Below are 18,616 nucleotides of genomic sequence, written 5' to 3' on the forward strand. Positions count from 1 at the left end.
ATTTACGTAGGTCACATTGGTCACTCTGGACATGCACCAGCTGTGATTAGTGGTTGTACCCAATAGCATCCCTCACCATAAGGCCTTGAGTTGGCGCTGCATGCCTTGTGCGAATGCAGTCACTGTGATGTCGCTGCCCTTGCTTGCGGCAAACCAAAATGCGGCTATCACTTTCAAACAAACAGAACCTGGATTCTTCTAAAACCACTATCTGATGCCATACCTGTTTCCAGTAACGTCGTTCCATACACCACTGCCCTCTAGCATGTTTCTGCATATTCGTCGAAGGTAGGTGGAGAAGTGGACGGCGCGCACGTAACCGATGCCGTAATAGACGGCGACGGACTGTTGCCCCTGATAGCGTACGATACGTTAGACTGTCCCACTTTTGCACCAGAGCCGAGGAGGACGCAGATCTATCCTGCAATGCCATTCGGATGAGGTGTCGATCAACTCGGAAGGTGATCTGGTTGCTGTGACCTGATCAATCTCGTCGTGTTCTACGGCCTTCCGTGAACCATTCGCCGCATACCCGTTGCACTGTCGAAACACTTGGTCCCACACGAGCATCAGTTTGCCGGATGAGTGTATCACATTCTCTCACGCCAATAATGCGCCCTTTTTCAACCTCACGGTTAGGTGCGCGTATACGTCTGTGAGGTAAGTCTGGTCAAGTTACAATGATCCAATAACGAGAGCTTCAGGCACATTTTACCGGTAGATGGTTCAAATGCTAATCATTTCTGCAAAATATACTAACGTACACGTCCTGTGACTACGAACTTCCTATCTCTAGTCGTTCAAGTTGTTATAAAAATATTAATAAATACAATATATTTGGCATTATTTCGGATTATTTGCAGAACGAATAAAGTAAGAATTGAAAATATAGAAAAGTTTCTCCATAGGGACTTGAACTCACGACCCTCATATTACCGTTCTGTACTCGTTCCGCAACACCAATCGCTGCCTTCGAACTACATTAACATAAATGGCTCACGTATCACATGATTCATGCCAAAAATGCGGTTTCTTCTAAACGATCGATCATCTGGGGTTCCCCGTTTGCCATTTTCATTTCTGGCCCAGCCGTGCGTACAATATAAATCTGAACGAAATCGGCGATAACTTGTAGGGACCGTCCCCTTGTAAGAGGGTAAATAGAGGTAACCTCTACTCCCCGTTTCTACCATCGCTCGAATTACCAGCATTTACCACCGAGCGAGGTGGCGCAGTGGTTAGCACACTGGACTCGCATTCGGGAGGACGATGGTTCAAACCCGCGTCCGGCCATCTGGATTTAGGTTTTCCGTGATTTCCCTAAATCACTTCAGGTAAATGCCGGGATGGTTCCTTTGAAAGGGCACTGCCGATTTCCTTCTCCATCCTTCCCTAATCCGAGCTTGTGCTCCGTCTCTCATGACCTCGTTGTCGACGGGACGGTAAACACTAATCTCCTCCATCAGCAATTACCACCGTTGAAGGCAATGACTAGTACAGACTTCCTCGATATTGATGATGAATATTTATAGTTCATGTTGAAAAATAAAAGGATGGCATAATAATTTCATGATTTTTAGACCTCTGATTAGAAAAACAATTCGCAACGCACTCGTAAGGATAATGGTACATAGCGAAACGTCGCGATACACCGACTGGAAAAGCCTGGTCTACATTCTGTTTAGCGGTACAAGGTTCAAACCTGACACTGCAACATTTAGAGAGAATCTAAATGGGTTAAAAATTATAGCATGTTTCAAACACACATAAATGCATTGGAATTTGGTAGACAAACCTAGAGTAAGTGATCAACATAAGATCTGTGAAAGGAATGTAAAACGCGAATGTAAAAAAAAAAAAAAAAAAAAAAGAATAACTAACTCCTGCATTATCAGTAACCCGAATCCAAACAACAGTCAAGCTTTTGGAGTACTCTGATTCTCTTACCAGTCTACGTCCTTTCAACATCTACATCACATACAATATGGTAAAACGTTTATTTCTATTATAATTATTCTGTAGTTCAAACTTCAGTGTTCGGCAGAGTCTCACTGAATTACTTTCAGAGTAATTCTCTACTCAAACAGCACGCGAAAGAAAGCAACACCTAAATCTTTCTGTGCGAGCGCCGATTTCTCTTATCGTTACAGCGCGGAAGCGCTGTAACAAAAATGTTTGAGAAGTCGGCCACAGCATTGTAGTTTTGGGGCAGGGAGGCTGCTGGGATCCAGTTTGAGTTAGGAACGTTAGGTGAAAAGTTTCTGCTTGAGCGCGGCCCAGTGGCCATTTTTATAGGCATTCGAACATCTATCTTACCGTAGCTGTTGGAGTATATCAAGCAAGGTTTGCCCAGACAAATTGTGCGAATCGTTTAATTCCCTTTGCAAAAAATGTTAATTGGGCTGACATTAATGTTCAGCTAGTGGCACCATTTGTATGTGAACTCTTCGGATTTTACGCGTAAATACGTGGAAAAATCTTTTGTTTCTGGTAGGTTTTTGAGGTTTTTGAACTGAGCCACTTCTATATTTTAAACTTGTACGAAACGGTTCAAAGTTTGCACGAAGATAGATAAACGAATAAACACAAAATGACTTTCTTTATTCAATAATCTTTATTCGTTGTCCAGATACAATGGTTTAAAGTCGAGCTAAATGTAGCACTTAAAATTCATTCTTACATTAACTGAATGCATGGAAACAGTTTAAAGTGAAACAAATAAATTTAAAAATCCATTCTTTCGATAAAATTGAAAACTCACTTTAAAAATGTAGCTTCTTTCGAATTTTACGCGCAAAAAACGTATTGGCAGTAAGTTTTTTACAAGCGCCACTACTACGTTTCAAATTACGTGCAAAAACATGTTTTTCTGGCAGGTTTTTGAAATACACCACTTTTATACTTCAAACTTGTAAGAAGCTGTTCAAATTTTGTACTAAGGTAGATAAGTGGATAAAGTCAGAACGAAAATTTCTATCCAATAATCTTTATCCACTGTCTAAATAGATGGTTTAAAGTAGAGGTAAATGTAGCACGTAAAAATCATTCTTACGTGAACTGAATGCATGGAAACGGTTTAAAGGGATTCAGATAAATAAAAAATGCCTTCTTACGATAAAATTGAAAGCTTGCTTCCAAAAAATCTAGCGTCATTTGGATTTTAAGGGCAAAAAACACGTTTTTTGTGTGTTTTATGTGCTACACTGACATGTCTTAATCTTTTGCAAATTGGTTAACATCGTGTAGGAAGATAAGCACATGTAATTAATTGTCGTCGTGTTGTTTTGTGAAGGATTTATGTGTTGCCGCGATATAAGCAACACGATTCGAAAGACAATTAAAGAAACCTATACAGGAGCAGTCGTCGCTCGAATCAATAAAAGTCTATGTCGATTGCTAAGCTATGGCGGCCTAATGTCAAAATTATGGTAGAGTGAAAGTGGGGAACCAGAATGAAAAATGCCCCCATCATAGCACAAAAAGGCGAATATGTCCTGAGAAGAATTAGGACTGCAAGAAAAGGGAACTAGCTTTTCGATTTATCCAATATGTTCAAAGACACATAAAACATCTTGACATAATCGCACTTTTTCGAGTTACCCTACTTCCGCAGCTCAGTGAGTTCTCTTAGCTGCAGGGTGATGGCACACCTGCATATTGAAATTCACAGAGTAATGTCCCTGATCCTATGCCCAAAATACAGAGGATTCGCCAGCTATAGTAAACAATATTAATAACATAAGGCTGAAGAGCATATATATAATGGCTGAGGGTATAAGATTTCTGGCGGTGGATTTGTTTGGAAAGATGTCATCATGTATCATGTTACTTCACTTGACACGATGCAGTACGTTACATTACATATGACTAATACTAACAAGTTAAAAACGTGCAAACAAGTTAAGATGTTTTAATTTAAATGTCTATGAAGCTGCCAAATGAGCAGAAAACTAGTTCCCTTCTTTTAAACCCGTAACTCTCTTAAGGACATATTCGCCTTTTTTTGTACTATGATAGGAGCATTTTTCATTTCGTTTTCATATGATGCTAATTTATTCCTATGTGGGTGGGAGACAACAAAATATTTTCACATTCAGAGAAAAATTCAGTTACTGAAGTTTCGTGAAAAGAAATGAAAAGCACATTTTGTTGTAATGATTGCCTCCCAAGTCGCTTATCATATTCGTTACATTCTCTCCTTACTTTGCGATGATACAATACGAGCTGCTCGTCTCTGAACTTCTCCAGTGTCGTCTATCAATCCCATCTATTGAATCTTTTAAGTGTTCTGCCGAAGCACACTGTCATTGTTTCGTCTCCTCCACAACATTTTTAGTATAATGATTCTAATTTAAGTTTGTCGTAATTTGCTTCCTAGATATTTAGTTGCGTGGACAATCTTTAAGTTTGTATGATTTATCGTGTAACTGAAATGTAATGGATTTTTTTAGCAGCTGTGTGGAGGACGTCACAGATTTTACTGTTCGCAGTACGCATATATCTCGTCAACGGAAGCAACAGACATATCTTCAGATGACCTCCCGTCAATTACTACGAACTGTGATCTTTCTGACAGTAAATTACGAATCGAATCGTATTGTCGAGTTGGTACTCCGTATGACAATTTGGTTAGAAACCACTGGTGAGGGACTGTGACCAAAGCCTTCCGAAAATCTAGAAACATGGAAGCAGTTTAAGATCCATTGTCAACAGCACTCATTATTTTGTGTAGAAAAAAAGAGCGACTTATGTTTCACTAGAGCAATATTTTGTGAATCAGTGCTGATTACGTGTTTGATGCGAGGGTTCTTCATCAGATAATTTTAGGCGAACTGTCTTAACATAAAGTAAGTTATTGTTGTGTGAGCCAGTCTCATGATTGCTTACCCTTCAGCTAGAAGGATGATTACAGAAAAATGGAGCACTCTCATGATGTACGGTTGCAGTAGGTCAAAGATCATGCTGAATGAATTCAGAACACAACAAGAGAAGTTAAGCTGTTGTCTCTGAACTGCGTATTCGTCCATTCATCAAAACTGAATGTCTTCGATTATATCCATACTGGATGAAAGGTCGTGGTTGTGAATGTCAATGTTAAAATGAAGAAGACAGAATGACTGAGCTGAACATCGTGAAACAACTAGCCAGGGCTAACGGATATCACCAAAACGTTGTCAATCAATTAATACGACAGAAACAACGCGCGAATGCAAGAAAGAATAACGCAAATAATATTACGAGAGTCACAATACCATACTTCGGTGATATTTCGCAAAACGTGGCTGACATTTTCAAACCTTTCAAAGTTGATACCGCTTTTCATACCAATAATACGCTGCGGTTTAAACTAAGAAATAATTTACAGCAGGAAAGTGATAAACATGAGGGAGCTGGGGTCTATAAAATTCAGTGTAACACGTGTAAGGCAAGCTATGTAGGCCAAACTGGTAGGTCCTTTAAAGTACGTTATAAAGAACATAGCGATGCTTTCCGGCTTAATAATTTCGAAAAGTCAGCTGTAGCCACGCATATTTGGGAAATATTCCCATGTTGGGAATAGATCAGGATCTCGTTATTTTACATAGACAGGACAAAGGCAGAAAGCTGGATCTACTAGAACAGCTGGAAATTACGATACACAGCGTGGATAATCATAACATACTGAAGGAACAGCTAACTGGTGATACAAATAACTTTTTCAGATATTTCACTGGTTTCTTTTAGTAACTACATTTTTAGCAATTGGCAGGGTACTATCGTTTCATGAGGTCCTTGGAACATGTATACGTTATCTGTTTGTATAGACATCTCTGTGACTTCCTTGTTTACTTGCGCGTGAGCTCACTCGCGTTTCAGTGTCGTGTTTGGCTACGTCGTGTGTGGTATCAATGAAGACGCACGGGCGGTTTACGACGATAGAGGAGAGAGCCATGTGGTTAGATGTTGAACACCATAGGCGACGCCATTTTAGAGTTTTTTATATTTTGACGACTATGTGGAGATGCAGTTTGGAAGACACGGCTGCAACAAGGGAAGGTGCGACGATGTTTTAATTCTACTATCAATTTTATTGTGCCTGGTGCATGTTTCATTTTAGCGAGTTTTAACAGGGTCTTTTACTTTTTATTATTCTGATGATGGAAACTTGACTTCCGAAACGCGTCAATCGTAGTGTTTTGCACTATAAACAAGTGGTTGAGCCGATATATTTTTTAACAGTGAATGTCTTCCTTTGGGTGTCAAACTTTATCCAGTGAATAATGCAGTGTCAGTAAATACAGGAATACCACTCATTCACTTTGTTGCTCTCCTGTTCCACCATGCCGCTACATAAATCTTATACCAGTGTTAACATCTCTGAATAATTAACAGAGTTCGTGACTGAACGCAATCTTTCACTCTTCATCAGCATGTCTGGATAGGTAAAAGTAATAAGAGAGAGATTTATTCCTTATCTATAATATACTTGGTCAGTACGTAACGCCAGTGGTCAGCTGTGGGTGCAAATGTGTGCCGATCTCGAAGGGGTTGCAAAACGCCACTGAAATCCAGAAGCACGGCGCAGCGGCGGACGAAAGAGTAACCGATACGGCTGCGACAACTGGCCTGACAGGAGTGTCAGCAAGAGGCGGCTAGGGTGACGCGCTCGCCACGAGGTATATAAGGGCAGGGGCCGCGGGGTGCTTCAGAACAACACGGCAGCCTCCACCAGCAGCACCGCCACGAGCAGCGGCACCTCCAGCATGGCTTACAAGGTATGTCTCTTGTGGCCAGTTCCGTCATGACGATCAGGACAACAGACTTCTCTTGATCTTCACAGACTCAGAAAAAAACCACTCGTGTGGAATACAGATTGTTTTATTCATACACGATATCCTGTAGGAGGTACGCCCAAGTGAAATGACTAGTGTTCTTAGATTTTCGAAAAGTGTTCGTTACTTGAAACATATTCAACTCCCACAATGATATTACTGAAAACAGTTAATTAATGAAGGCATTTCAGACCAGGCTTTTGGCTTTTTGCACTTCGAAATAATGTGGAGATGGGTACATTCACGTAATGGTTCAAATGGCTCTGAGCACTATGGGACTTAACATCTGAGGTCATCAGTTCCCCAGACTTAGAACTACTTAAACGTAACTAACCTGAGGACAGCACACACATCCATGCCCGAGGCAGGATTCGAACCTGCGACCGTAGCAGCAGCGCGGTTCCGGACTAAAGCGCCTAGAACCGCTCGGTCACATCGGCCGGCTAAATCCAAATAACAAAGAATTGTTAGCCCCCAGTTACAAGCACGCTGACACAGTTCACTGTATCCATTCCGTTACACACATGCCGACTCGACCATGCTTCTGAAAACCAAAGATACGCATGTGCCAAAGATAGGCTTCCAAAAAGTTACACTGATATGAAAATATAAGCTATGAAATAAATTTCATGTACACCAGAAGGTAGAAGTTCATATGTTATTTCAAAATATGTGTTAAGATATTCAGTTACTATTTTTATTCAAACCTTTTTTAGATCAAATGTGAAGTTCTTGTATAACCATAGTTCTCGGAGTTCAATTTACACCTTATGAACATATAAAAAATACACACAGGAACTTTAAATAAAAAACGAGACTACAAATAACGGAAAGTCAAGCATAATTAATGGACTCCCCTGCCAGAACCGAAAAACGCCTAAGTTCACGAAAAAACGGTATCGTAATCTTTACTTTATAAATCATGTATCGACAGGTACAATACTGGTCACAAAGCGTTAACCTAGGATCGTCAAATACTAACCAAGACGCTATCGTACGGAGTATCTTCTCAGATGACCGATTTGCTCGTGATCATTTCAGAGCCCAGAACATTACCCTGGGAGGCAAAGTTCTACACAGAACAAATTAACATCACAAGTGCCCAGAGGAATGGTAGTAGGATCTTTAATGTTCTTAGTGTATACAAACGGTCAGCAGCACCACGTTGACTTCATGATGCTGTTTACTACGGAAAAGTACCGTCGTTGAGCGATCGTAAGAAAATACAGAAAGACTGGATAAAATGTCCACTTGGTTAAATGTGGATAAAGCAAGTTATCTTCCGTTATGAATGTGACATGCGCTCAATGAATGCTATATTACTTCCAAAATGCTGGAGCACAGCGATCAGTCGTCCTTTCCTTTCAGGCTTCACTAAAGCAAATCTGAACTTCGGGTAGTGGCCAGCCATTGTCAATGCACTATTTCATAGTTTCAATACATGTCCTAGTACGCCAGTCGCCTGTTCTTCGGGCCTTCTCTCATGGTTCATTCAAGAGGATTGAATGTACTCTGTAGTGGGTAAAATGCAGCACATTTTGCCATTACGCAAAGATCTATCAGAAACAAAACTTATACAATCAAAAAGCATCTTGTGCACATGACCATGGCCGTCTATGCAACGCTTAAGGCTTAATAATCATTTGCGACCACTGCACATACGAATATTGCCGTGTGCACAAAATTCTTTTTGTTTGAAAGTGTTTTATTTCTGACAAGGCTTTGCATAATGTTTTACGTATTACCCACTACTGTGAGAACTTGGCATGAGGTTCCAATTCACAAACGATATGTTTCAAATGGCTCTGAGCAATATGGGACTTAACTTCCGAGGTCATCAGTCCCCTAGAACATAGAACTACTTAAACGTAACTAACATAAGGACATCACACACATCCATGCCCGAGGCAGGATTCGAACCGGCGAGCGTGGTGGTCGCGCGGTTCCAGACTGTAGCGCCTAGAACCGCTCGGCCACTCCGGCGGGCTAAACAATATGTTTTTTTAACAAAAATTTTTGAAGACCATAAGATAACAGCAAAGTCTATCGAAATCGATTTTCGAAAATAAAGACGAATTTATGCCATCTTGGCTATAGAAAGTTTTTTACCGGACATAACGTACTTTATTTTGTCGAAACTTCTGAAGAGTATATTTTAATTCCGGTAGTGTCATGGGATGACTGAGTTAGCAGCACACATGCAATGAGTAAAAATGATCAGATCGCTGCAGGTACTGTCCAGCAAGTGCACCAGTCGGTGGTACGCAGATGAGTCCAATAGTGGAAACAAACACGGCAAGTAACGTTTCGGATTTTCTTTGTTTCTTAATACCACTTGCGAAAAATACTGGTTGGTTCAATTTTTTTGCGTATTTTTCCAGCCAAAGACAGCCACTTACGTTTGATTATTTTTATGTCAGTGTTTTATTTATCTTCTTGTTCGTTACAGAATACTGTAGAATTATTGAAACCTGCATTCTTAGTTACGCGTATCTACTACTTGTCCCACCGCGTAGGGTGTGGGTACTTGTAAGTCCACACATTTACGATACTACGTAGCATTGTGGAAAGAGTTTTCCATTCATTTGGTTCCTCCATTACCTTTTATGATATGTCAAAGTTTTTCGGTATCATTTTCATACACAGTATTTACAACAGTTTAGATCATCAAGGTAGATAGTAACGTATCAGTGTGTTCAACAGCTTGTTTACTATTAGCATACAATCAGTAATATTAAGAACAAATCAGGAGCCGCACGGAGTGGTCGCCTGGTTTGAGGCGCCATGAACGGATCGAGTAGCCCCTCCCGCCAGAGGTTCGAGTCCTCCCTCGGGCCTGGGGGTGTGTGGTGTTCTTAGCATACGTTAGTTTAAATAGTATGTAAGTCTAGGGACCGATGTCCTCAGCAGTTTGGTCCTTTAGGAATTCACACGCATTCGAACATTCGAACAAAGCAGGGGTAACTTAATTACACGTGTACTATAGCTTGACAATGTTTCAAAACCAACTTCACCATTCTTCTACCAGAGCAGAGCAGACTACTATGAAGTGCAAGCATTGCTCCTGAAGACATTCAGTTAGACTAAAGCGGGTGGCAAAGAGCAGCAGTACTACTGGATTTTGTGTTAATGCACCCGTATGCAGCCATTAGTTCAGACTAGTTCAGATCATATCCATAGGGCTTAGTTCGGCTTTAAGCAGAACTGACCACCTTAAAGATATTAGCAATTTGCAGTGCAGCCACCAAAATTGTCGCTATTACCAGATGTCCCGTCATGAATCGAAAACCAAATTTTCATTGCGATCTGATCCGAATATACCAGTATTTTGATAGTTCAACTTAACAACTGCGACAGAAGAAAAAGAAAATAAACTGTCAGACAGACCGCAGATTTCCTGTGGGTACTTTCAGGGTCAGTCGAAGTTCCTTTTAAGTATAATGATGCGCAACATTTACACGAGGATTGGTCTACGTGGTAAAAACAACGTCACTGTTTAATACTTCGAAGAAAAAAATAAAATGATCAGAGATTGACAGCGACATAGGCAGAGTATTCAGTTAACTTCTGTCATGACTATAAAGGTACCGTGAGCGATACAAGTGACTCGTGAAGAAATGCAGGATAGAGAAGGAAAACCACAATCGGAATGACCAGACAGAGATTAAGAAACTATTCGGGAATGCGAAGAGTGATTGGAGTTCAACCTCCCGTAAATATCCTCGCTGTTAGAGTGGCAGTGACACCATGTACGCACTAGTAGCACGAGAGTAATTGGCCTCTCTTAGTTGAAGGAATCGTACTGATGTTCCATTGAAGTAATTGATGGATATAAAAAAAAATTGCTTCAGAACGATCGAATAACTGAATCCAAGTCCGCATAAGTTGGACTCGAGTACCTCAGCTAAAGTTGTAAAACTATCGTAAGCTACTAGACTGCCGTAAGTAAGCGCAGACTGCAGTAGTTTCCTAGTAGCCTTGGTCAGTTCAGGTCGTACTTGCATTATCTGTGCGTTAGGTGTGTTGCATACCTATCGGGCGTTACCTCATGACGATCGCTTTCTTTATGTGATCAATGTGTAACTAGATTCCTCTAAAAAGAGAAACCGTTTAGAAACTGAGGATATATTAAGGGCACATAAGCTAAGGAACATTTTTGTTCTACATAGTTATCCCGTCTGTTGCCTAAGAGTAAACAGTATTTATAGCAAAATAAAACATGGCAACGTTTAATTAGGGTTTTATTTGAAAACTGTTGTTTGTAAAGCGAAACAGAGGGATGTTGTAGTAAAAAGAACGAAAACTATACAATTAATCATATAGCACTAGAAAACACAATTTCTTCAACAGAAATAAAAATAAACAAAATTATACAATTTCCTCAAGAAAAAGGTAAAATAAAGAAAATATTGCTAAACAAAAATATATCAAGCATCGCTTCAATACATCGTCAAACTTATATAAAACATTTTTCTGTTATTCGTAAACAACTTGCGCATTTATCAACAATAACAGATAACTCTTGCCTTTCCTCATGATGAAGAATGTTCTATAGAGTACAAAATAACAATAATAATTGTATACGTATATTTTATGTTTGTGCATGTAAACTGTACTTGCACCAAAAGTAATTGCTTTTGTTGCATAAAAGCGCAGAGCGCAGAAGCTAGTGGATCAACTAATTTTTAGTGCTTATAAAATGCAATTCATATTCTGTAAAGATATAAAATACGTAATGGACTAACACTGAATGATGTGTGGTCCTAAATAAGTGCCGGCCGGGGTGGCCGAGCGGTTCTAGGCGCTACAGTGTGGAACCGCGCGACCACTACGGTCGCAGGTTCGAATCCTGCCTCGGGCATGGATGTGTGTGATGTCCTTAGGTTCGTTAGGTTTAATTAGTTCTAAGTTCTAGGGAACTGATGACCTCAGATGTTAAGTCCCATAGTGCTCAGAGCCATTTTGAACCTAATTAAGTGCAAAGGAAACAGCTAAACAAAGAAACAAAAAATAGAGAAGTCGGTGACTCCCGGTTTACCTCTTACACATTCGTTTATGATTCTTTTCCTACCAATGCTAAAAATACTACCAATAATCCTACAGTTTATTACGCCATTTTTGTATTGCTCCAAAACTACCGAACTGTAGTTTCGATGTAGCACAACACTAGTCTCAGCTATTGTGAAACGCAGCCAAGTTGTGTAGTATTGTATTGCACAGCCCTCTGTTATGAAAAAGACGAAAATTACGTTCCCAATGGTTCCATATAATAAAGCCCATACAGAAAGACATGGTACACACAATCAGAGAGCACCTATTGATTATTTTTCCTGTGATGTTTGTTAACAATATGGTACAGTAGCCACTGCTTGACTGCCGCAGCTGATCGTCCTCGCCGCCGTGGCGGCCGTGGCACGCGCCGGGTACCTGGGTGCACCTGCTATCGTCGCTCCCGGTGCCGCCTTCGCCGCTCCCGCCTACGCCGCCCCCGCCATAGCCGCCGCCCCAATCGGTAGCTACGGCCCGGCTGTTGCCGCTGCCCCAGTTACCAGCTACGCCCCCGCCTTTGTCACCGCCCCCGTCGCCAGGTTCGCCCAGGCCGTCGCTGCTGCCCCCGCCGTCAGAGCTGCCCCCGCCCCCGTCGCCGCCGCCGCGCCTGCCACCGTCGCCACAGAGTACGACCCCAACCCCCAGTACAGCTACGGCTACAGCGTGTCTGACTCCATCACCGGAGACTCGAAGAACCAGCAGGAGACCCGCAACGGCGACGTCGTCCAGGGCAGCTACAGCCTGGCCGAGCCGGATGGCTCCATCCGCACCGTCGACTACACCGCCGATCCGGTCAACGGCTTCAACGCCGTCGTGCACCGACAGCCGGGCACCCACCCCGCACCCGCAGGTTCCGCTGCCGCCCCCGCCCCCGCCCCTGCCGCCAGGGCCGCCCCTCCCCCTCAACAGGCTACCAGAGCTGCCTACTCTGGGCCCGCAGCGTCCGCCGCTCCTTCCGCCAGGGCCTACGGCCCTGTTCTGTCCTATGGCAAGGTTATTCTAAGCTAAATGCTATTTATTCTAGGCTATATGTTATTTATTCTTGACTTCATTTCTCTCCTTATTTGCACTGCATGGATTTAGCACTGTGGTATTAATTGTTTGTAATCTTTAGTCTTAAATAAACATCTTTGGAGACATATTTCGTATTTCCTTGGGCACCATTGTCACAAAACGATATTTTCAGATATAATTTCGATTAATTTAACTGAAACGTATCTTGTGAGAGTCATACCAAAAGACTACATTACAACACAGGGACTACTCAACAAAACCTGGAAAGCGACATACTTCACATGAGAAATGTAGTGTGAGACAATGAAACATTAAGAGGTAACAATGATGACCACCAAATTGGAAGGTGTTGAAACACCCCCCGTTTAAACTCCTTTATTGGGTTTTATGAGATTTACCGAAGCCGCCAAACAGTTAATTATTATGATTACATGACATTGTGCTTAATGGATGAAAGGCTATCGGTTTTTCTGCTGTGGTTTCGGGGGTATCTCAACCGAGTGCGGCTATTCTGAGACGGAATAGTTCATGACTGAAAGTTTGTCTATTACTAAAGACCATAAAGGTTGCGATGTACAAATTGATATGTATTTTCTACTAACACACAAATTCTGAGGCAGTTGCTACCTTCGCCTTACACATCTAATCACAGTTATATCTTTTATTGGTTGCTGATTTTAGGTAGTTCATCACACGCAATGATGACGGTTAACATTCACAACAATTCTCACTGCAATCCATGGTTGTTGCTGGCCGACGCGGTTGACGCGAAACATGTAATTCGGCACTTGTCACTTTTGGTTTCATATCACTCGCCAATCGGTATCGATGAGGGTCCACCCCACGACGATCAGGGGGATGCGCTCATTTGTCATACACCGGTGAATTTACCGTTTACTACTCACTCAACCACCATTCTTGCCCGTCTCTCCAGTAACACAACTCACTCGACACTCGTCTCACTGCCTCCTGCAGCACTCGACAATCGACTGCTATCGACCTTGGTGTCGGATACTAGCATGTATGTTCGTGGTATCACGGATCTCTTACAGTGTGAGGGATGACCGCCTCTCATCGAGCTGCCTGCAGTTCTCAGCAGAGGGGTCGATAAATGATCAATGTCGATGTGAAGAATCGAATGAAGTCTTCAGCATACACGAACACTCATTAAATAAACGGTTATTCAAAAGCTAAACTAATACAAATAAAAACACAAAGCAACCAGTCATTAAATTTTAAGTTTTTAATTTACGATACGTTTCTGATACTTTTCTCCATAGTCAAATGGCAGTTGTGATATGTACCTCATGTGCAGTACTCCCGGAAAACTAACTATGTCGAAATGTCTGCAGTCCTATGACCTCAGCTGTGCACTTTTCTCATGAGTAGTGCATTTAACACATTACCTACTTACAAAGTCTGTTTCCCACGAACAAGCAATGAACTTGAGCCCAACACAGAAAGTCCTATCTTGACGATTGAGCAAATCCTGTGAACGCGTCGTAAACAAAAACACCTAAAATTTAGTGACTGGTTACTAATGTGGTGGTTTTGGGCATATGGGAACAGTTTTGCGACCGTCTGCATCTATGTTATGAGGGACCACCCCCTCTGCCCTTTGCCTCTAGACAACTTGTCTTCTTGGTGGAAAATCAAAGGCCATGGACGCGACACAAAAACCTCTTCTGCACTGTGACAGCCTTCAAATTCTTCATTGCGCAAGTACAGGCCAACAACAGTATATTGTTCAAACCGACACGGCAAACAGAGAAGCTAAGAGGGGAAATGCAAACACCAGTTTGAAATATAAAAAAAACATAAAATGGAAAAGAAATACAATGACAACGCCTAAATCTCCGTGTTGCATGCTAAAGAATTTCTTGAGGAGAATGCAAAGGTTGACGAGGAAAACCTCGTGTCCTGCACAGACAAACCACTGGACGCACCGGATGAAGCCTAACTTCGACTGTGAAGTAGACATTGAAGTAGCGGTACTCTGCCGCAGAATGAATAGGTTGATATTGAAATGGTTTATCTTAAAGACAGAGAGGTGTGGATCTCAAGAGATTATGTGAAATACAGGCGCACTTTTTTATGTAACGTTACTACTGCAACAGTGAATGTAAATATGTGTAATGAACTATTTTAAAAACATCTCACTGAATTTATAAAACCCTATTGCGTTTGAGAGAAAGTAAAATTCGTGCTGCTGTTTCTGAGTGATAATGATCTTTTTGATTACTCCTAAGAGCCTGTGGTATATCAGATCAGAGCTTATCAATTCCAGTCTCCTGAAATTTTCTGTGCATTCTAAAACGAATCTTAGTGTTCTACAGCCCAAGTTTTGTTATGTTGTAGTACACAACAAGGCTGCCACATTGTTTAAATTTGCTTACAGATAATGGCATGAATATTTAAAGGCCGGCCGGAGTGGCCGAGCGGCTCTAGGCGTTAGTCTGGAACGGCGCGACCGCTACGTTCGCAGGTTCGAATCCTGCCTCGGGCATGGATGTGTGTGATGTCCTTAGGTTAGTTAGGTTTAAGTAGTTCTGAGTTCTAGGGGACTGATGACCTCAGAAGTTAAGTCCCATAGTGCTCAGAGCCATTTTTGAATATTTAAAGCAGCGGTCCCTACCAACCAGTTTCATAGCAGGCAGTAAACGCTAGGGGTCTTAAAACATTTTCTTTAGATTTTCACTAACTTTTGACATGAAGTATTTGGTAAGAACTATTATTAAATGTTTTAACTTGATGTAACTCGGCTTTGTAAATTTTGTAAAGTGAGTTGCCTGCGTTATAAATCATAATTTCTAAGTAACCGATGGACGTCACAGAATTATACTGACAATACAGAATCAAAAGTAGGCAACAGGTAAACAGGTTATTTATAGAATAAGATACGCCATCAACAATCTTCCTTTAAAAAATATTTGGCCGAACAAATTGTTGCACGGCGCTCCAGTACTTGATCATAGACCTTCTGCTACATTTTTGTGGCCCGACTTCTTAAGAGGCATGCGTAAGCTCTTTAACTGTCGTTGTATGGGATTCTTCTGTCTGTAAACGTTGTAGGCAGTAATAACTATATGTCTATCCAGAAATGTGAATAAATGCTTTTAACAACCCGTCTCCGTGGCCGAGGTCACTCTTCCTTTGGCAGGGTAACCGAGCGGACACGCTAGTGTTTCTGTCTACAGAGCAAGAGCTCGCTTTGTTTATATTCTGACAGCCGTTGTTTACGTGCTATCTTAGTGTCTACGATACATGGCGAACCGTTACTGTAAAACTACACTCCGATTTACTTTCTGCAATGACTGTGCCCGACGCAATCGAGGTGGAGCGATTTCTGCGATATGAAGTCAAGATCCCGACGACAGATATCATAGGAATACACTTACCGATCATGAACAGCATGGTCTATGTTAAAATCGTTAACGACGCGCCACTGATCGGATCCTGAGCGAGATCAAACAGGGACTCCGCTTCTGTCACGCTGACGGGAAAAGTCGGAGCGGTGACCATCAACCACATGGGCTCTCGCATGCGTACGATACGAATTTTCGAATTTCCTGCAGACGAAGTCGTTGCGGCATTCGGATGGTACGGGGCAGCCCAAATCCATACTACGGAGAGATGGACGCAGTCTCACTCATATCCTGTCCTAAACGGCATCACCCTTGATCTCCATAGCGACGTCACATCCTGTCTACAGATCAGCGGGAGCTGTGTAATAATTACACTACTGGTCATTGAAATTGCAACACCACGAAGATGACGTGCTACAGACGCGAAATTTAACCGACAGGAAGAAGATGCTGTTATATGCAAATGATTAGCTTTTCAGAGCATTCACACAATGTTGGCGCACCTACAACGTGCTGAAATGAGGAAAGTTTCCAACCGATTTCTCATACACAAACAGCAGTTGCCCAGCGTTGCCTGGTGAAACGTTGTTGTGATGCCTCGTGTAAGGACGAGAAATGCGTACCATCACGTTTCCGACTTTGATAAAGGTCGGATTATAACCTATCGTGATTGCGGTTTATCGTATCGCGACATTGCTGCTCGAGTTGGTCGAGATCCAATGACTGTTAGCAGAATATGGAATCGGTGGGTTCAGGAGCGTAATACGGAACGCCGTGCTGGATCCCAACGGCCTCGTATCACTAGCAGGCATCTTATCCGCATGGCTGTAGCGGATCGTGCAGCCACGTCTCGATCCCTGAGTCAACAGATGGGGTCGTTTGCAAGACAACCATCTGCACGAACAGTTCGACGACGTTTGCAGCAGCATGGACTATCAGCTCGGAGAACATGGCTGCGGTTACCCTTCACGCTGCATCACAGAGAGGAGCGCCTGCGATGGTTTTCTCAACGATGAACCTGGGTGCACGAATGGCAAAACGTATTTTTTTCGGATGAATCCACGTTCTGTTTACAGCATCATGATGGTCGCATCCGTGTTTGGCGACATCGCTGTGAACGCACAATAAAGGCACATTTGCATGCCGAGCGTGAGTTTCCTCGGAAACTCGAAATATTAATTAAATAAATAATCAGTGACAAATAAATAAAGCCTATGGCACACAACTGCAGCGCTGTGTCGCTGATAAAACAAAAGCACAATTACGTTACTCTTATGTTTGATTAAGAAAGGAGAGAGCTCTGGTAGAAGTGGTGCGAGAAGCACGTATTTTATTCTATTGTCCGGCACACCGCCATATTTCATGTTATAGAAGAATACTGCGAGTTGCAACCAGACTAGGCACTCGATTCTGTAAAGAATTTATATTTATAAAAGTAAGTAGGATTATGAACTGTAGGCTTATTCATTGAATATATCTGATTTAACTAACTGTGTAACTTTTTTATGTTTAGTAGACAATCACCTCTGTACGACGTTTTGGCATGGCTGGCAAATTATTGTAATATTGAGATTTAGATTATGAGTCCGCACCTACCGCAGCAGTCTTTGGAAACGATTTATTTACGAAGTCCGATTATTTCAGTTTTATTTCACGGTCAACTACGAGTAACATTGCCTTTACGAAAAAGCCATTGCCAAGCGTCTGATACCGAATAATTAAACGTCCACGTTCCAGATAAGCAAATATCAATTACAATTACAATCACCATCATACAGATAGAATAATTAATATTTAAACAATATTTTTATTTTATTTATTTTATATTGGCGACTGCGTGTCGGACTTGTTATTTTGTCATTTGTTACATTGTTCTCTTTGTTTCATGTGAAAAACCAACTTTCTGGACCTGGACGTGAATATATGAGAGATAACAAAAAAATCTGAAGATATTTTCCAATTCTAAAATTTTGCGGGAAGACGCAATGAAACTTCCAGCAAAATAAGGTAAGACGCAGCATCTTTGCATTAGCAGGCTTGACCAGACGTATAATTCAGTGTATTAGCTTTTCAGTAGATTCTGTAGTGTTTCTTTCGCGCATAACAGTTTTCAGTGATAAATTTCATTCTCAGTACTTTTCCTTAAACAATAACGTATGCAACAATACCTATACACGAGTGTACAATATGGCCGACTTCTGTACGATACGTAGTAACATGGACAGCAGCCATTACCAATAATCTCAAATTCAGTTTATATTTTTAAATTAACAGACAGCCATTGTTGCTACGAGCGATTCATGCTCAACTGCATTTCATTTTAAAATCAGTGTCAAATATTTTCTTGAAACATATATCACGTGTGGCATGGTAATA

At 41.6% G+C, this 18,616-nt stretch overlaps 1 protein-coding gene across 1 annotated transcript; it reads left to right on the plus strand.

The window, feature by feature from the left end:
• Window positions 1-6,707: 6,707 nt before the first annotated feature.
• On the plus strand, window positions 6,708-12,967 carry LOC126148280 (cuticle protein 21-like). The gene is made up of 2 exons (XM_049915748.1): window positions 6,708-6,755; window positions 12,195-12,967. Exons 1-2 carry the CDS (start codon window positions 6,744-6,746, stop codon window positions 12,867-12,869), a joined length of 687 nt encoding a protein of 228 aa, XP_049771705.1. The 5' UTR covers window positions 6,708-6,743; the 3' UTR covers window positions 12,870-12,967.
• Window positions 12,968-18,616: the final 5,649 nt, after the last annotated feature.

This window comes from Schistocerca cancellata, chromosome 2 (genome assembly GCF_023864275.1).
Source record: "Schistocerca cancellata isolate TAMUIC-IGC-003103 chromosome 2, iqSchCanc2.1, whole genome shotgun sequence".
NCBI lineage: Eukaryota > Metazoa > Arthropoda > Insecta > Orthoptera > Acrididae > Schistocerca > Schistocerca cancellata.